Source organism: Toxorhynchites rutilus, chromosome 2 (genome assembly GCF_029784135.1).
Source record: "Toxorhynchites rutilus septentrionalis strain SRP chromosome 2, ASM2978413v1, whole genome shotgun sequence".
Classification (NCBI taxonomy): domain Eukaryota; kingdom Metazoa; phylum Arthropoda; class Insecta; order Diptera; family Culicidae; genus Toxorhynchites; species Toxorhynchites rutilus.
Window position 1 is genome coordinate 212,953,245 of NC_073745.1, and position 20,826 is coordinate 212,974,070.

General features: G+C 40.2%; 1 protein-coding gene and 2 long non-coding RNA genes across 8 annotated transcripts; 2 read left to right on the forward strand and 1 right to left on the reverse strand.

The window, feature by feature from the left end:
• Window positions 1-6,853: 6,853 nt before the first annotated feature.
• LOC129769232 (RNA 3'-terminal phosphate cyclase) lies at window positions 6,854-8,458 on the reverse strand. Its single transcript, XM_055771343.1, has 5 exons — window positions 8,291-8,458; window positions 7,666-8,235; window positions 7,493-7,614; window positions 7,066-7,324; window positions 6,854-7,008 (listed from the first exon to the last, which is right to left on the reverse strand). The coding sequence occupies exons 1-5, from the start codon at window positions 8,330-8,332 to the stop codon at window positions 6,925-6,927; spliced, it is 1,077 nt and encodes a 358-aa protein (XP_055627318.1). The 5' UTR covers window positions 8,333-8,458; the 3' UTR covers window positions 6,854-6,924.
• A 2,731-nt stretch (window positions 8,459-11,189) lies between these two features.
• Window positions 11,190-13,667, forward strand: LOC129770674 (uncharacterized). Of its 5 annotated transcripts, none has more exons than XR_008742164.1 (4): window positions 11,190-11,358; window positions 11,539-11,716; window positions 11,781-11,827; window positions 11,891-13,667. It is a non-coding gene; the product is annotated as an uncharacterized LOC129770674 (long non-coding RNA). The 5 variants fall into 5 exon arrangements; XR_008742163.1 differs by having other exon boundaries at window positions 11,781-11,820; XR_008742162.1 differs by having other exon boundaries at window positions 11,539-11,827.
• Window positions 13,668-13,682: 15 nt separating this feature from the next.
• Window positions 13,683-16,415, forward strand: LOC129770676 (uncharacterized). 2 transcript variants are annotated; one of them, XR_008742166.1, is made up of 3 exons: window positions 13,683-13,876; window positions 13,936-15,149; window positions 15,204-16,415. It is a non-coding gene; the product is annotated as an uncharacterized LOC129770676 (long non-coding RNA). The 2 variants fall into 2 exon arrangements; XR_008742165.1 differs by having other exon boundaries at window positions 14,016-15,149.
• Window positions 16,416-20,826: the final 4,411 nt, after the last annotated feature.

A 20,826-nucleotide genomic window follows, 5' to 3' on the forward strand; every position in this document is an offset into this window, starting at 1 on the left:
CAAAAGCATTAAATTCTTATACTAGACCGTTTCACAAACATATAGATCAACTGCATATAGCAGATGTCGCGAGTTCCCAACATGTCTCTAACAGGAACATAGGGTTGTCTTCCTTGGACCTCAAGGGCATTCAAAAGGTACTCTCTGGCTGCGTAATTATCCGTACATTGCCAAACTGCGTGATCGATGTCATCGTAACCGTTTCCACACCGACAGACATTGTTTTGAACAAGATTTATTCTGTGGAGGTGCACATCTAGCGAGTAGTGGTTGGACATAAGTCTACTCATTACACGAATGAAGTCACGACTTACGTCCAGACCTTTGAACCACGCTCTCGAAGAAACATTTGGAATAATTGAATATAACCACCGCCCAAGACTTCCAGTGTCCCAATCGGTTTGCCATCTCAAGAGGGAACTCTGACGCAGTAATTGGAAAAATTCATCGTATGAAATCTGTCTATCAAACAATTCGCCTTCCTGGGCACCCACCTTTGCTAGAGTGTCCGCCTTCTCATTGCCAGGAATTGAGCAATGAGAGGGGACCCATACAAAGGTTATCTTATAAGATCTTTCGATCAGTGCACTCATCTGCAGCCTCACTTTTGTGAGGAAATAAGATGGGTGCCTACTAGTTCTCATCGACTGGAGAGCCTCAAGCGAACTGAGACTATCCGAGAAAATGAAGTAATGGTCTGCAGGCTTGTTGGAGATCATCCCCAATGCGAAGTCGATTGCTGCCAGCTCAGCAACATAAACGGAACAAGGTTCCTGCAGTTTACGGAAGGCGCTAGAATTTTCATTGAAAACACCGAAGCCAGTGGATCCATTGAGGCGAGACCCATCAGTGAAGTATCTTTTCATGCAATTGACTTTTGAGTACTTTCGGTTAAAAATACGGGGAATGTAAGTTGATCGAAGCTGATCTGAGATTCCAAGTATTGCTTGTTTCATCGACAGATCGTATTTAATTGAGGAACTGCTGATGGTGAAGTGAGCACGGTCTGGAGTAAACGATGGAAGACAAATATCTGACGAAAAATAGTGGTGGTAAATTCTCATAAACCGAGATTGTATATTTAGATGAAGAATTTTTTCAAAGTTTTCAATCAAAAGTGTGTTCGTGACTCCGCATTTCACCAATATTCTGAGAGAAAGTTCCCAGAATCGGTTCTGTAGAGGAGTTACTCCTGCCAGAACCTCGAGACTCATGTTATGCGTTGAGTGCATACAGCCAAGAGCTATACGCAGACAATGATATTGAATTCGTTCCAGTTTTAGAAGGTGACTTTTAGCTACTGAGAGAAAGCAGAAAGAGCCATACTCCAGAATGGATAGAATAGTTGTTTTATAAAGTGTTATGAGATCTCCCGGATTAGCACCCCACCTCGTGCCGCAAATCGAGCGGAGGAAGTTGACCCTCTTTTGACATTTTTGCTTCAAATACGTAATGTGGGTATTCCAAGTGCATTTTGAATCAAACCAGACACCAAGGTACTTGAAAGTCTATGATTGGGTAATGCTTCTGCCCAAAAGCTTAAGTTGCAATTGGGCTGGGAACCGCTTTCGAGTAAACACTACCAGTTCGGTTTTCTGCGGCGAGAATTCGATCCCTAAGTTCCTTGCCCAAGAAGACAAGTTATCTAAGGAATTTTGCAATGGTCTTTGCAAATTTTCGGCATGGAGACCTCTGACGGAAACCACACCATCATCTGCAAGCTGTCTAAGCGTGCATTGTTCTGCCAAACAACTGTCAATATCTTTCACATAAAAATTATGAAGAAGGGGGCTCAGACATGAGCCTTGGGGTAGACCCATATAACTATTTCTGGAAGTTGTCAGTTGTCCAAGGGTGAAGTTCATTCGCTTTTCTGACAACAAATTGTACAAAAAGTTATTCAAAATTCCAGGAAGTCCACATCTGTCCAGATTGTCTGACAGAATTTCTATGGTAACCGAATCAAAAGCTCCCTTAATATCCAAGAATACTGAAGCCAATTGCTCCGTGTGCGCAAAGGCCAGTTGAATATATGTAGAAAGCAACGCTAGACAATCGTTTGTTCCTTTGCTCTTGTGAAACCCAAATTGTGTACTTGATAGCAAATTATTTGTCTCGATCCATTGATCGAGTCTTCGAAGGATCATTTTCTCCAACAATTTTCTAAAGCACGAGAGCATAGCAATCGGACGGTATGAGTTATGGTCAGACGCTAGTTTGCCAGGCTTTTGAATTGCTATTACTTTGACCTGTCTCCATTCGGGTGGCACAATGTCGTTTTCTAGTAGGGTATTGAATAAGTCTAGCAAGCGTCTTTTCGCGATATCGGGAAGATTTTTTAGAAGAACGAATTTAATCATATCGCTTCCGGGTGAAGAGTTGTTCGATGAAAGAAGAGCCATAGAAAATTCCAGCATTGAGAATGGTCCGTCCAGAGGTCCACTGCTCGGAGACGTTTCTCGAAGAGTATGTTGGGCTGGAACTGAGTCTGGACAGACCTTTTTCGCGAAATCGAATATCCATCGGTTGGAGTATTCTTCACTCTCGTTGGTAGATGAGCGGTTACGCATGTTGCGAGCTACCCTCCACAAGGTACGTATTGAGGTTTCACGAGAAAGACCTTCAATGAAATTGCGCCAGTAACCGCGTTTTTGACGTGGGACTACGTCCAACCGGAGTATATAAGGGGTAAAATGAAAACCTAAACACAGAACATGCAGGAAAAAATGAAAGATTCCGAATGCTTATAACTCGAACATTTCTTACTGGATGGAAAAGATGTTTGCATCAATTGATAGGGAATATTTCTACGCTTCCATCGCAATTAATAAAATGTTATTTTTCATTAGATAAACAATTGAATAACTGTAAAATGTTAAGCGTTGTCTAAACGCCCTAACTGCCTCGTTTTGATAGGCCCGATTTACGGTTTCCCTAACACAGCCATCAAAACCAAGCAACCATGGAGAAATCGGCATTGCAAATACATGGAAGTCGGGGGTATTTTTGTTTCGACTGAAATGTGTTTCCCTAACACAGACTTCAAATCCATGGAGCGTAGGGAAATTGGCATTGCAAATACATGCAGATCGGGGGTATTTTTGTTTCGACAGAAATGTGTTACCCCAACACAGACTTCAGAACCAAGGTGTCTGAAGAAGTTGGCATTACAAATTCATACAAGTCGGGGGCATTTTTGTTCCGGCTGAAATGTGTTTGCCCAGCACAGACTTCAAAACCAAGATGTCTGGTGAAATCGGCTTTGCAAATAAATGCAAACTGCGAGTACTTTTGTACTCGCTCGCCTTTGTGCAAACTAGAATATGTTTCCTTAACACGGTTTCCTAAACTAAGGAACCTGGGAAAATCGTGCAGACACTAGAGGCGAATGAACTTTCATTTAAATCCTCTATAGTATAAAATCCGCTATAGTATAAAAAGTAGAAGTTGAAGTTGTTGATTCATGCAAGCCGGAGGTACTTCTGCACCTGCATGTTTTTTTGCACTCCGAAAAGTGTTTTCCTAACACGGATTACAAGAACGGGTACGAACATAACGCTTTGGCTCGGTTATTCAAGATTGCATTGAAGGATATGCCCTCATATCTTCTGCTCACTGAAATGATTGCTAAGCTAAGGTGGTCCCACGTCAACCTTGCAGTTATATCATAGATATAACCCACCCATTTTTTTTTTGCTTTAATTAATTGTTTCAGCTGTATTTCAAGCTTTGAATATTCCTCGAAGTGTGTGGATGTTCCATGTCTACGAAAAGCTTTGAAAGCATCAGATTTTTTCAAATACAATTTTGTGCATTCATCGTCCCAGCCAGGAGTGGCTGGTTTTCTTTTAAACGGAGCACTTGGAACTTTTCTTTTTTGTGCTTCCAGTGAGCTTTTATACATCAAATCGACAAAGAATCGATATTCTTCCAATGGTGGAAGTATATCTATTGATTCGACACCGATTGTTACCGCCGTTGCAAATTTTTGCCAGTCGATGTTCCTTGTTAGATCAAATGGAACTCGAGATGGTTCAGTGGATTGCGGGCTACACTTGATTGATATACTGATTGGCAAGTGATCGCTACCATGGGGATCATTGATGACCTTCCACTGACAATCTAATGATAACGAGCTTGAGCAAAAAGAAAGGTCGAGACGACTTTCTCGAGCCGGAGGTTTTGGAATTCGTGTCGCTTCACCAGTGTTCAAGATAGTCAAGTTGAAATCGTCACATAAATCGTAAAAAATAGCCGCTCTGGCGTCATCATAAGGATCACCCCACCCAGTACCATGAGAGTTCATATCACCCAGAATTAGAACTGGGGATGAGAGAATCGAGACTAGATTCCAAAGATGACTACGGCTAATGTTAGTATTTGGAGGACCGTATACTGAAGCTATGCAAAGTTCTTTATTCTTTGCAGTTATTTGACACGCGACAATTTCGACGTCTGATAGAGCTGGGAGAGGAATTTTATAGAAAGAGTAGCACTTTTTGATTACCAAAAGTACTCCTCCATAAGAATCATTTCTATCCAGGCGAATAATGTTAAAATCGTGGAAGTTGAGTTCAGTGTCAGAAGAAAGCCATGTTTCAGAGAGGGCAAATATATCTCAATCATAATTTTGAAGTAAAAATTTGAACGAATCTAGTTTTGGCACTAGACTACGGCAGTTCCATTGTAGCACATTGATCATATCTTCTACTACGCTAGGGGAATTATCCATCGAATGATATGATTGATGCAAGGAGGGGCCATGAAGCAGTCAATTGCTTAAGATAAGACTTTAAAGATGGAAGCAAGGCAGAAATAAAGCTTCTGAGGGGGTCTTGAATTTTTAACGTGTTTAGTATGAAGTCCACAATGTCCGAAAAAGCTATCAATCCTCGATTAGACGCGAATTTTCTACGAGAAGTTCGAGGAGCAGCGTTTTTATTTCTCTCTTCTCTGGGTAATGACGTAAAATCCTTGCTGCAACCAGGAACTGGCTGAGAAGGAGCCTTCGGATTCGTTTTTTTATTACTATTACCCTTGGAATTAGACAATCTTCCGAGGCACTTTAGGTTTCTTACGGTGCACCGTTGGTGAAGAGAGCTTTCTTTTTGATGATTCATCCTTTATTGAAGATTCTGGTGCAGCCGTAGTATGACACTCATCAGAATCAGAGTCCGATTCTTGAGATGACAAAACCGAAAATTGGTTTTCATCTTGAGCGGCTGATGCGGTCTTTAGCATTTCAGCATAAGTCCGCTTGGAGCGTCCAGCGATAGAACGCTTCACTTTATCGGAGTGCTGTTTGTACCTCGGGCACTCCTGTAGAGGGTGAGGATTCTCGCCACAGTGGATACATTTTTCCACTGTTTGTGTGCAAGAATCCTCACTATGTTTCTCGCCACATTTACCGCAACGAAATTTGTTGCCGCAGTGGCTAAACGAGTGTCCCAACTTTTTACAGTTGGTACAATTATAAACCCGTGGTACAAACAGGCGCACTGGGAAAAAATATTTTCTACTTTCACATAGTTTGGGAGAACAGAACCTGCGAAAGTAATCCGAAAAGAGTGCGAGGGCTTATAAACTTTTTTGTTTTCTTCCAAAGATGCTGAATGCAGGTTTCTAACACCCAGGATCTTTACAAGATCACCTATCATCGAGTTTTTGAAAGAACCCGAAGCTTTTTTCAATTCATCGACACTCAGACTCGCGTCGGTTACTACGCCTTCTATCTCCACCTCTCGAGAAGGGATGTAGATGTGATATTCCCTGTTAAAAACTTCGTGGTCAACAATCTTGTTGGCCACATCAAAAGTCAGTGCTTCTACACGCAGTTTATCCGGTCTCTCTTTATGTATCGAGACGCCCGAAAATTGACGCAGAAAATCTCTTGAAATATCAAGAGTTCTCAACGATTTTTCCTTGGGCCGAAAGAAAACAACCCATGGTCCCTTTGAGGTCGATTGATAATAGCGCGTCCGCGCAACAATGGCATCGGTAGATGTCATAACGGTTGCGCAAACGGTGCGCAACCGTCTATGAAAAAAAAACACACACACACGCACGCGCGCTCAAAAACTCAACTTAGACTAATAATTAACTTAAATTTAAGAAAAATATATAAATATATATGTATCTCAAAAAAAAAATTCTTCAAAAAAAAACAAAATACTAATTTGCGGTGTCCGAACAACCTTGAACACCCCTATTCGAAGCTATACAACGCCGCACGCTACGAGGTAAACACAATAGCGTGACGGCAAAAGTTGTTGTTGATTATACTTCTCTATGATGAAATCGATGCCGCTGGAACCAATTCACAGATCGCCGGTCCGGCGTTGCCGGAGAGGTGCTGCTTCCTCGCTGTTCCGGGTATTAACGGCACTTATCTTGCCACGAACGGTCAAAGAAAACAAAAACCAAAGGCACTTTGGCGGAGGGGAAAAAACTTCACCAGCTTCGATTTGTAGCAGAGACGCGAACAATAAGCGTCCGGCTCTTTCAACTATCGATTGAGGAATGAAATTCCATCTTTATGTGATGATTTTTCACGAAGTAACAGCATTTCAAAAATCACCCAAAATTTTCTACTTCGCGCTCTGTTCCTCGAATTTGTGTATATCTTTACTGTTTGAAGACTTGAACCGAAAACTATTGAACCAGATTCACTAATACAGAAATAATCAACTTGCCTTCTTCGGACTATATCTGAAACATCCCGAACGCCTTCCTCATCAGATTTTAAACATGTTTGAGCAAAATGATTTTCGCTCTCTACATGTACAGCTGTCCAGCTGTCACAATTCCCAACACTCTGCGGATTCTGTGATATGTCAATAAAAAGTAAAGTACATATATCACATCGTTGATCTTATCTGCACGCAATCGCTTGGTAATCGATGTCAAGTAGAATCCTTAGACAATTTACTCATTTTGATTCCTATATCCTATTCCGTTACATTCTATTACGAAACTACCATTCTCATGTTCAGTAACATTAAACTTCGCCTGCAAAATGAAAACTTGTATTTTTCTATACTTTCAAACTATTAATTCTATACCAACCTCAGACATCATTTCTGCTATGTGTATGGCAGTTTGTGTATGCATAGTAAGTGGTTCCGTTTTGATCGTACTATGACCATCCGCTAGTGCCATATAAACAATCAGCATGTCCTGCACATGTCGATCGACACAAGCGCGCAGTTTGTAGGCAGATTTGATAACGTTGGCGGTTTCTACGCCCGTTCGGAATGCGTCTTTGTTGCGATTGCCTAACCCGGCGCTTCCCATTACAACACCAGTTGATGTTTGAATACCCAATCTGAAACGGTACGACATGTAATGCACGGTGAGGTATAACGATTCATAACATTCAAATTCTAAACTTATATCCAGTCTTTCCAGATTTCCCTATGAATGTTTAGGTCGATTGAGCTCATAAACACGCTAGACGTGAATACAACATAACAACTACAATTGTCACACTCACATGATCCCAGAACAATTCCCAGTTGCCATGTCCACACTCTCTCTATACTCTTCGATCTCCATTTGATCACGGTAAATCCTTTTGAGCATATCTTTGGCACCATCGGCTAAATCCTTCGCTACCTGAAATCAGCAATTGTAATACAGATCAACAATAAACGATCAAATAAATACCTTCATCGGCACAGCACCAGATACAAAACTCCAGCCGAAGCACCTTTCAATCACCCCGAAGTCCATCAAATTTACAGGTCTCAATGATCGAACTGTATTAATATTAACCACGCAATGACCCCCACCTTGTGGAAAGTAGCCTCTACGGTACAAATCGAAATCAAACGAAGCACCAAACTTTTCCATGTTGGGTCGAAATATTTCCGTCATGAAATCAACCTGCGGGGCCATGTCCACATTAGTGCCTCCCTTGAGATCAAGCGTTATTGCTCCGGATCCAAAAATAGCCACTGGTAGCACGGCCTGCATGAGCAGACTCACACTCCCTGCTGTCTGTACGTGGGCCACGAATTTGCCCTGGCCAATGTTACCGGGATGGAATTCAATTTCCGTTGAACCCAAACCCAAACCTTTCACGTGCGCATTACAAAGATCTCTCAGAAGCTCAATCCCTTTCATGTGTTGAGCTAATAATCCAGGTTTTTTACGGCCACCACGAATATTGTATATGCGAATCGACTTTTTACCAAGAATACAGAAGCATAGTGCCATTCGAAGGATTTGGCCACCCTAAAAAAAAACTTTTATGAGCAAGAATTACGGATTGCTTATTCCATTTACATACCCCTTCCAACATGCTTCCATCAACGTCTATTATTTTGGACATTTTGTGTTATATATTCCAAAATATGTATTTCGCAACCAATATCAATTTTATACTGATACGATAGGTGTGAATCAAATTTGTGTAATTTTGTGACACATAAACACTTGCCGGTGTTTGTAAACAAACCGAAAATCGCGAAAATCTGAATGGTAGAAGAAGGTATTCCCATTTGTGCGTATTGCACTAAAAGAAAATATTCTTAAGGTGAAGGTGGAAGCTAGCTACAAATGGCTGCCACAATGGCGCTCATTTCTTTCATCTCCCTCCCTCACCCCTTGCCCAAAAATCAATAATTTTGCGAAACAGTGTGAAGAAAATGATCGTTTTCGCACACTTCCCATCAAATAATATTAACCAAACTCTAAACAATTATTCACAAGATATTAAATTTTCAGCTACTGTCGCACTGTATAGTGAAAAACGTCGGAAATCTCGAGCTAGTGCTCTGAAAGTTAAAATTTCATATTTCAATCTTCGACAATGGTTTTGTTTGTATTGGTGAAAGCATCGTTATTTCGACACTGATGCCAGACAACATCATCGAAACAGCTATAAAAACCACTCAATAAAATGTTATTCCTAAGTCATAGCGTTTCATGTCATGAAAATCAATAGAATAGAATTGTGTTGATAATCAATACAATTATTATTTTTACGTTTAATGGGTCTATAATGGGCCTGATTCTCGAATACACTTCACGGTGGAAACGAAATACACGGCACGCCATTGAACTACGTTTTACGAGTTAGTGAAGCGAAGATAATGATGAGTTTTCAGGCAGAATGAGCACTTTTCTAATAAAAAATCATTAATGAAAATTAACTTCTTCGTATCAAACTGGTATTCAATGTGTGTGGAAAACTTTGTTTTCTTCATGTGGTATAATAATCCCATACAAAAATTTCATCTGAAGATAATTTGATATTAAAATGATAAATTTAGTGGGAAACTAATCTCGCATCCAGATGTCGACACCGTACCGTTGTCATCGTGAATGCGTTTCATACCGTTTCCACCGTGAAGTGTATTCGTAGTGTATTCGAGAATCAGGCCCAATATAAGTTTTAGCCACTTTAACATTGGGTAAGAAAATTGTATTGCAGAGCTCGGAACACTGCCACGGCTGCCTATCCTATCAAAAACAGTAAACGGAAAAGTATTACATTTAATCAAAATGCCTCGGCCAACGAAGAGAAGGGTTAAGGCTCTCCAACGTGAATATGTGAAAACAATACAATCAACGATGGAAAATATTAAGGAACCATCAACATCGAGTTACTATGCGGAAGAACTTGTTAATACCAAAAGAACCCCAATTCGCATATGTTATAAATTTGTTCATGTTACGCTCGCGTATAATCAGAATTTTACTTCATATGCTGCTTCTATTTACGTGTACTTTGCTTTTCTCTCACAAACACTATTACCTCATTTTAACAAGTAGGTTTACCTATATTCCTACAATGGCTAGCTTCCACCTTTACCTTGTTTGGACCGAATGTATTGGAATGAACATTCACTTCACCGTGTAACAGCGCATTCGTCACAACATTTGTCGATTCATTGAGCCACGTCTTTGAGTCCAATATTCAAGTGAAACGTTGTTCGAATCGTGTAGTGCCGGCTTAAGACTATCCGTTACAATGTAATACTTATGAGAGACATATAACTGTACTTGCGTTGTACTTCGAGAATTGTCTATGTCTGTCGCCATGTACAGCGCAAGAACCATGCAAGCAACTCGGTACAATCGCCGTATCTGTACCGACCTGTTTCACCGCTGTACATGGCTACAGTTGTACTATGCGCAGCGCCATAGACGGTTAGTGGTGAGTTGCATGAACAAACCGAATCAAAACACTTAGTAAACGTTCTTTTCATTGACTTTCTCTCGAGCTAATAACTCAGATTTACAGACATACTTTGGTTGTACATTGTACCATATGTCAAACTGACAATCAGAATTTTTTTCCAATTTTCACCAAATATTTCAATGAAAAGGGTTTTTATTTAGCGTCTGAGCTATCAAACACAACAAACAAGTTTACAATTTGAGTTATGACCTCAAGAGAAAGTCAAGGAAAAGAATGTTTACCAATTGTTTTTATTCAGTTTGTTCATGCTATCCACCACTAACCGTCTATGGCGCTGCGCACAGTACAACTGTAGCTATGTACAATGGTGAAACAGGTCGGTACAGATACAACGATTGTACCGAGTTGCTTGCATGGTTCCAGCGCTGTACATGGTGACAGACATACAATTTTCGAAATACAACGCTAGTACAGTTGTATGTCTGTCATAAGTATAATGGTACGATGGTATCTGTACAACGCTGTACACGTACAACGCTAGTACAGCTGTATGTCTGTCCATGATATAAACCTCTATTCCGGATCCCGATAGGGTTTCAAATTGGCTAAAATAAAGCATCTTGTAACCCATTCGTCTTCGATTAAGCACATTTATCAATCCGTTCGACTTCGAATTATTTCGAAATTTGTTTTTCATCATTGCAAGGATGCCTAATTTGCAGACAAGTTCGCAATTTTACTGATATTTAATTTTATCGGAGACTCTATCCTGTTGCAGACTACTGAGATATGGTATTTCTTTTCTATATGGCTTGACTCAGTTCCCTGCGCTAGCAACCTTTTTTCAGACATCACTTTACTATTCTCACGGTTACAAAGGTAGCTGGCAGGTATTTATACACATCAACATTTCATATTTTCGACGAAGACCTTCTGAAAAATCATCTGGCATCTCTGGAGGTGATGATATTTACTAAATTTCTAAAGGGCACTGTTTAGATCAGGGGCAAGATGCTAAACTATAGGTGTTTCGTTCTTGACACTTTCATGACAATACGTGAGACGAGTAGCGAGACGTAGCTTTCTGAATTATTTACTTTTTGTTTGGTTGTGTGGTTATGGTTTCATATCAACTCGCTGAGGAAAACAACTGAAGGAAGAAATGAACAAATATATATTCGTGAAAAATAGTGTACTATAGCTGCAATAAGGTATTTATATTATATATTATTTAATATTTTTGGGGGACCGTGATGATTTGATGAGCTTGTGGGTGTGTGGGTGTGCTATAAGTCTAAGAAATCTGTTGTCCAAATCCTCCACAGATAATCGTTCATCTCGCGGTTCTCTATCATGCCAAAATTATATTGTGAATATATTATTTACTTCAGATGCCGTATTATTGTGCAGTAAAAGGATGTGGAAACAAGGTTCTCAAAACGAAAAATAACCCGGACATTGTTTACCACACTTTTCTCCGAGATGGAGATAAAAATCAAGGTATATGCTAACGTCATTTCCATAGCAGCAGCTACGATGACCGACATCAAATGCGCCATGAACTTAATGGTACGAAGAAATATAGGATGTTGAATTCCAAAGTTAAACCTTTTTTCTGCCTTATATGTATCAGCCATTCTATGTCGAACCGATATAGTGGTTCTCCGGATTTCGTGGAAAGTGATATATTTGTTCTTTATTGTAAAATATTAGACCCGTCTTTTCTTGTTTTTTTTTTATTAGGGCTGTGTGGTATACGTTGCAAATCGTGAATATTGTCACCGGATTAAGGGCATTGTAGTGATGTAGAACGTTGAACTTTTGACTAGTCTGAAATCGATCCACCGCCGCAACAATAAGAAATTTCTCACCGTGCAATTTTTCGAAATGACTGGTATACTCATCGGCAGTGCGGAAATACTCTCAGCATACAAAGCAGCAGCGCAAAGAGGGGTCCAAATTGTGTTTCAGCATACGTTCCACCGCAGTCACATAACGAATTCCCGATAGAAGTCGATTCGCCACTACCATCTCTTTAATTTCCTTCAAAACTTTGTCGTTTTGTAAAATTGCATCCAGCATACGCAGGAATTTGTTTTGCTTTTCGGAAGTCAACTCTGAAAAATCAACAAATATAATCATTCTTGAGTGGAATAAATATATCAAACCGACCCACCAGCATGATTGTTCTGTTCGTGCTGCTCCAGTAGGTTTCGCAACCGCTCCATGTTGAATTTAAAATGATTTGGTCGATTACCATTGGCATGCTGTTGGATTGGCTCATTACGTGTTATCAAATCGTGGTTCATCAGCACCCAGCCCAACTCGTCCAGTTTGACACGAGTGTTGCGGCAGTTTTATCTCTTCGAAAAGTTTCTCACGTATTTTCCGTTTGATGATGCCTCCGTCCTTGATCAGATTGTGCCGATAAATTCGTACCACGTACGATTCTATTTCATGCTTTTTCCCTGATGATAAAACAAAAAAAATAACACTTTTTTTTAAATGCTCAATAAAACCACGTACGAATAAAACGCTGCTTGCTTGGAAAGAAAAGCATTGATTGCGCGGCTAGAAGGTAAAATATACTCAAAACATCCTTCTGCACTGTTTTTAATTCGACCGCTGATTGTAGATATCTAAAAAAGTAGAAGCAATTATGAGAAATTGTTATACGAAAAAATCCAGAAAATTACCTGCCTACAGTAAAGCGCGAGCAGCTATTTTACCAACGAATGCATTTGTCACCAAAATATATGATTTGTTATGTAAACAAATTTGTTTTTTCACGAGCAATGGCCGAACAGCAATTTTGACATTGCGGTCCACCTATAGTATAACGCCTTGATCAGGGGTACGACTAAGCGTGGAAACACACTAGACGGCTCTCCCGCGCGATTCTCGCAATGACAAGTCGCAGCAGGAGCTCGATGAAAAACACATTCAGCGGCTTTCGACGGCTTCACTAGCGGCCATTATCATATTTTTATAGACGGATGCAAGACGAGTCTATGGTACAAGGTACAACTGTTTGGACAGTAAGCGGATTAGAGGGGAGGTATATAAAGACAGAATGGTGGAAAACGGAAGAGGGATGTTTACCTGAGCGAGAGGGAGAAAGAAGTTGATCGCACACGTCTGAAATATTGCATTTCTCGATAATTTGGGTAGTATTCGAGAATCCGCAGCTACATGACCGCAGAGTGATTTTCACGTATTGGCTCACCGATAGTACATTAACTATTACCTTGCTTCATGTGCACCGCATAAACACTAATACTATCACAAAACCGTTGCGGCGCATCATCTCCATCGAGCCACCGCAGAGAATGAGGAACCTTACAACAGTGACTTTAGAACCGGCCGTACCCGCTCCGCCTTGTGTGTTTTATCTCATTCACATTCCATTATCGAGGCCCCGCGGCGGTCTGTCATTGCAAAATCCGCGCGGGGAAGCCGTCCAGTGTGTTCTTACGCTAAAACGTCAAATCCATCATATTGCCCAAAGTACGTAGAATAGAAGGTAAGGGATATCTCCTGTGTATACACACGGAGAGCGCATGTGTTACACACACAACGAAGTTAGTAATAACAAATCCTCAATTAGTTCGAAGTACTGAAGTTTTTTCAATATTTCTCGATTTTAAAAGTTCCAAAAATCCTGGAAAGAGACAAAATCGCAAGTCGTGCCGACGGTAAACACGATAATATACCGCTTTTTCAGTGCAAGTAAGTTTTCATGAGGTTTTTTTATCGATTTCATACTGAACAGGTTTTGTTTACTTCAGCGAAATGTTGAAGTACCACGTCCCGCGATGCCGGAACAGAATAATTTCGAATGAGATAAACTAATAGGAGATATTTTCAGCTATCCCATGCATTCGCTCCATGGATCGGGAACGGGAACGACACTGCTTCGATATAACCTCTCAACACATTTGTTTATCGGATTGCATTATTTTTATAGTACAGGTGCGATAATTTTACAGTTTTAAATTTTAAAATAATTAAGTAAACTGCTATTTCATCATTTCGAAACATTTTTGGAGACAGTTCTTGTATTATAATTTGAAAAATTAAAAAATGTTCAAATTTATTTGGATTCGATCGATGGTTTATTACTATTTCATGCTTTTTTCCTTTGCCTACCACACTTGAACAAAGCAGGGAGTAGACTACTTTCTTATTCCACGTACTTTGCATATTGCCAGTGTACCCAATATTGCTGCGGTTTATTGACATTTTGGTTCAATAAATTACTGTTGTTTACAACTCGGTTCGGTTATATAGTCGAATAGTGGCTAACTTTAAACTCCATGTTAAATGTGAACACCTCCATGTGAAACCGAAATATGAAAATCGCTCATGCTGTTAGAATAAAGCAGCGCATTTTTCGATTTCAATCCTCGTAAATGATATGTTGATAAACAAATGACGCCATATTGATTTTGATTTTGGGTAGCCTATATTCAATTGATGTCTAACCCCTGGTTTAGATTTGGTGCGCTCCGTCGCATTTGTGTACAAAAAGATCAATTTAAAAACAATTTTCGTGCTCAGGAATATTTTTGTGTACTCTCTGAGTTGAGCACTACCGACCGCGTGAGCTGTCCGAAATTGCATCATGTGTCTGCTGCGGGAACTTTACGGACCGGGGATGGAACGCCTACGCAATGAAACAATTAACTTCATAACGCCCTCGAGCCGGAAGGTGGAAATCAAGACCACCAGCAGTAATTACCACATCAAGGTGAATCCATAGAATGCCGGGATATATGACAGGGTGGTGGATTTTATCAAGCAAATTGCTCAGACGCAGCAGATTGACCCCAGTGGATAAGCTGCCCAAAGATGCCCAGCATGCGCTGAGAAGAGCCATGGGAAAGTAGGTGTCTACGTGCAAATTGATCCTGTGCGTCATTTATACTTCACTTCACATACATTTATACTTGTTTGGAAATAAGAGTAACACCTCCATCTGAGGAGGATATTCTAAAAAAATGTAAGATTGCGATTTGTTTCTTTCTTAAATATAACAGCACTATTCGCATTTCAGCACATCGGGAAGAAAAGAATTACCGCTAAGTTCGAGCGCAATTTGCGACGCGCTATCTGGAAGCTTGCAAGGTACAACAGTATCCATTTACGGTGCAACAGATGGTGCCAGAAATCGACTGATAAGCATTCCTTCGAGAAATCGCCAATCAGATTGTCCTCGAGCAAAGTCCACAGAAGCTGGGAGCGGTGAGGGTACGGTTATACGAGCAATATGAGTCGGAAGACGAAAACGTTGAACTTTGCCGGATGCAGCAAAGAAACAAACATATATTCCACCTGGAAGCGTTTGTGGCGTAGTTTATAGCACTGTATAAAAAGTTTCTCAACCAAGCATCCTCATGTAAAAGGATGATTATTGAGCGATTTATCGAGATCGTAAATTTCTTTCGTTTTATTAAAAAAATAATAAACTTTTTATGTTCATCTTACGTTTACTAACTACAATTAAATAGTTCAGGTAATACTTAACTCTAAACAATAAAAACAACGTCTTGTCGGTTTCCATTCACTGTGAAACTGATACTGGCCGAGAATTGCAGCCTTACGTTTCCGAGATTTACCTTCATCATCGGGAAATTTCGGAAAACTGCCACTCTTCAGGTGTATCAACCTGTTTTCCGTAATGTTCACAAAGCGAAGCTTCTCCAAATGATAGATCGTCACATCCATGTCGTTCTTCTTCTTCTTCAATGGCACTAACGTTCCTAGAGGAACTTCGCCGTCTCAACGTAGTATTACTTGCGTCATTTTTATTAGTACTTAGTTGAGATTTCTATGCCAAATAACACGCCTTGAATGCATTCTAAGTGGCAAGCTCTGGAATACGCGTGACCACAGTGCATGACGGAGGCAATTTCTTTGACGAAAAATTCCCCCGACCAGAACGGGAATCGAACCCGAACACCCGGTATGTTAGTTGTGACGCTAACCACTCGGCCACGGGAGCACATCCATGTCGTTGCTGTTTGGTATTTATCTGATGAGTAACCTCCTGTGGCCGCTTACAGCTCCAAAAATCAATGAGAAAAATTATAAATCGAAATCTATATAATTTTACATGGTTTCATTCAAATGTAAACGAATGCACAATAAATATTTTGCTGCAGAAACTATAACTTTTAAAACCATTTGCCGTTTTTGTTTTTGTTTTGATTTCGCAGATGTCTGACTGCTGCGATGAAAGTTCGAATTCGAAATTCACCGCCCTTTAGGATTTGAGGCGAACAGGTAGAACGCAAACTATTCGAACTCGATCGGATTGATCCAATCGCCGAACGGATTGGAATCCAATCGCCGATCGTGAACCGGAATGAGGGTGATGATAGTGTTCGTAAGGCAACGCTGTCCAGCGCCCAGTGTATAACTGCCAATTCGGTAATATACACTGAGCAAGGATACTGAAGACTGTGGGAGGTGCTAAAAAATTCGTTGAACACTCCAAATCCTGTGGGCTTATTCATAGAGGACTCACCAGTAAAGTACAGCAATTGTTCGCTAACTGGTCCTGGTTTAACTGGTATGCTCTGGTCTAACTGGGCGAACGTTAACTGGTCCTTGGACCAGTTAAAAAGCAGAATTTTATGTACAATCGACGCCATATTCAAATGGAACATTTGCTGTGAGAGGCATTCGAATGTAATTTTAAATGTTATGAAAATTGACATTATTTTCGCATGACAAAAACATTGATTAAATTACAGAAAAATAATTTCCAAATTACATTTCATACCTGTTGTCGCACTCGATGCGAAGCTTCCATTGGAATCTTTTTGTTTATCCAATTTCATGATCAACGCGAATCAAACAATTCATTGAAGTTCCCCTCGATTTTATTTGACGTTTCACGTGCCGGACCAGTTAAAACTCAAATGTCGATAACTGGTCTTCCCTTTTCGCCCAGTTAGCGAATGTTTACTGTACATATTATCGCAATTGATACGCCCATATCTTGCATCGAAGATCGCAGGAACGATCTCCGATCGATGATAATCTAGAATTCCATGAATTTTCTGCTTCATGGACAGATCAAAATGCACAGAGGAATTTATGTAATCAAGACAACAAACATGGTTGTAAATTTATGAAAAACGAACTACCTGCATAGATATGAATTCATGATATGAACTCATGAATCCATAGTGAAAGTTTAGCTCGATCAGCTGCTCAAAATTTACGATCACCAATGGATTCTTAACCTTACACCGGATGAGGAATCAAAGAGATAACAAATTGAAACGAGCTTTTAGTGGGAGTACGCCTGCCAAAACCTCGAGACTCATGGTGTACGTTGACGGCATACATCCCAATGCAATACGGATTTGTAACTTATAAATTGTTATCAATAATACGAGGGCGGTCGGATAAGTACTTAGCCTCATCGCCCGATGGTGTCAGTATCGAAAGATAGATTACTTATCGTGTAGTAGATTCTCGTAGACGGCCACTGTCAAAATTTCAGCCGAATCGGACTCGTAGTTTTATTTTGACCGTGTGTGGAAGCGGGTGTGTCCGCGGATTTTAGAAAAATGGAAAAAAATGCTGCCCCATCCACCATCCACCATCCATCTCCAGATTTGGTTCCGTGCGATTTTTTTTTGTTTCCAAACTTTAAAAAGTCACTCGCCAGGCAGAAATTTGAGTCAAATGAGCAGGTCATCGTCGCCACGGAGGCCTAATTTGCAGACCTCAAGAAAACGTCATTTTCGGATGAATTAAAGATGTTGGAGCATCACTAGAAACTCATGAGCATAGAAATTTTAACCTGAAATTAAAAATGAAGTGCTCCGCGCGATTCTGTAGCAGTGATTTTAATTACAAATCGCCAAGAAAGTTTCCGGACGGGTATCCAAACATCGCTTGCCAAAAGGAAACTATCCAACGTAATCAAATATTAACATATATGACTCCAAACATTAAACAATACGCGAGTACCCTGAGCGCGAGCCTTGTTTTATGCTGCCTACGCTCAATTTGCATTGGTTGGGATAGAGTTGCCAGAGCCCCGGCTTGTTCAAGTGTATCGAGCTAGAAGAATACTATGTTGAGAAATAAACCGCCACTTTTCCAATTTTTTTGTTTTTTTATAGGCTAAGTACTTATCGGACTGTCCTCGTATGATGCTGATTATGCACTAAGGCTCTGATTAGTTAAATAACAACGTATCCCCCCCCCCCCACAGAGTAGCAGCCAATTCATAAATTTGGCAACGCAGTACTAACTTCATCGCAAGGTTGCTATTTGCAGCAAACGTCGAAATTTTGTTTGGGTCCCTCCGTTCCTCGTTGGCTGTGATTAAGACCGTGGACATAGTTAGCGTGATGCGATGCTTGTTTGCGGGAAAGCTCATTCTTTCACGAATGCGGAAATCAAATGCAAACCGCCCGGACCTGACATAGTAAACGTGATGCGAACACGATTTCAATTGGCGATCTAACGCAAAACGTAAACGTTCGGTGAGACATCTGGATTTTGTTTTTGAACTAAGAAAATGATGATAAGCTAACCTAAAATTCAAAAACAAATCACGTATATTTTACCTCCGGACTTTCCAAGGTAGTTCTCACATGCAGGAACCATGCATTTTTCAACTTGGTTTTGATTGTGCTCTAGAATTTCATTTTTTGATTCAACCATTGTCAATATTTATTCAGTTTTCACTACTGAAAGAGGTAAGAAAATAAAATGGTATATATAAAATGGTGCAAAATTAAATTTCTTACAAGCTCATCGCATTCAAATAATCTTTTATGATTATAATATTGTAATTTATGGAAAGAACCACAAATCTTCCATAAGCTCACATTGCAAAATTTAAAACCATCATCACTTTCACCGCAGCGCCACCTAGGTGTAGATTTGTACGTTAGATCACCAATGCGGTAAAACTGTGTGTGAACGCAAGTGATGGTTGCCAGACAATTTATCTATAAATATCTTTGTGGGAGATAGGACTAGGAATACCGAATATTATTAGAATTCATCGGACGATATAACTACCAAGGCGCGTAGAAGTATATCCTAAGGTGGGCCAACTTGCTAAAACCATTCTTCAGCCATCTTGGAAGTCTACTGTGTTTTGTTTGTAAACAAAAAAAGACGGGTGGGTAATGTCGGGGACATAACCGTAGTGACGTAGGACTATACAAAGGGGACAGCTTTTGTTAAATATATATTTTAAATATATTGTTTTATTTTCTTCTCCTACGTGAATACCTACCTATCTACCTGAAAAATGGATTAGTTTACTGTTTACTCTTTATGAATATGTTGATGGTTCTGAAAAGAACCTTTGGTGTTGTGTTTTTGTTATCACTCGATATTCCCATCTTGTTCGGTTAAACCTTCCTGTTTAGCTATTGCGTTGGCCACTCGCCACAGCTTTCACAGTTGGAAAATTTCTTCCCATCCGACTTGTGACATATTGTTCAGTAAATTACATTTAATGCGACGTGCCGGAGAAACACTTTGCCACTCACTGAAACTAATTGTTGCCTTGATGAGCGCCGAACCGAAGCTGCTCTGTTCTTGATGCGAGTTTTCTGATTGTCGTGAGCAGCTTTGCAAGCCAACTCGAGCACTCCGACGGCTGAAACTCTATAATCGCTGTTAGGTATACTGGTGCTTCGGCACCAATCCGTTCGGCCTAGTTACCCTTGCGGAGCAATCAGTGAATGCGACCAACAGGGAACTGGGGACCTGCACGGTTCGAGTGAGACTTTGCCTTTCCCTTAACTTGTCCTCCTTTGTTACGTCCACGATGCCGATGCCGTACAACCACACGGGTTTACGGTTTGAAAGAAAATAAGAATTTTTTTTGGGGTCCGAGTATTTTATACTCTAGCGGTACACACTCACAGGATAGAGACAAATCGGCGGACTCAGCCAGAGGGGCGAGTCCAACGAGACGAACGAATGAGCGTTAAAAGGGAGCGATGGCAAAAAAATACATTCATTACGATTTGTTCGCTCGTTGGATTCACATGCAGGCTAAAAAGGGTCCTTTTCAGGATCACAAAATTATCTTCAATCTAGAGAGTTTATTGTTTTGTTATCACTCGATATCCCCATCTTGTTCGGCTAAACCTTCCTGTTTAGCGATTTGTTGCCACTCGCCACAGCTTTCAAAGTTGGAAAATTTCTTCCCATCCAGCTTTGTGACATGTTGTACAGTAAATTACATTCAATGCGACGTGCCGAAGCGCCACTCAGTGTCGCATTGGAGGCGATTGAACATTTGCGATGACAGTGGTACAGTGTCGACTTTCAATGTGGGGTCATAATTTGGATCTCTATGTTTACAAAAATGTCCAAATAAATAAATCGCATTACATGTCCGTCCAATTAGCTACTAATTGTCGAACTAATTGTATATTACTGTACTTTCAATCTGGAAACAATTTAAGAATTGGTGAAAATTGAATAATCTGGAAAGTCCCCAACTATCAATAAACTCAGAACAACTGCCAAATTCACATACTCATCAGATCCTGGCAAACAAATTATGAAAAAATCAATTTGTGTTTTATTATTATTTTGGATAATGTTTTAGAAAGCATTGAACTGTATTTCCTAAACTCTTTTTTGGAAGGTTTAATGGCCCTGAAAAGCGCCTTGTTTTATGG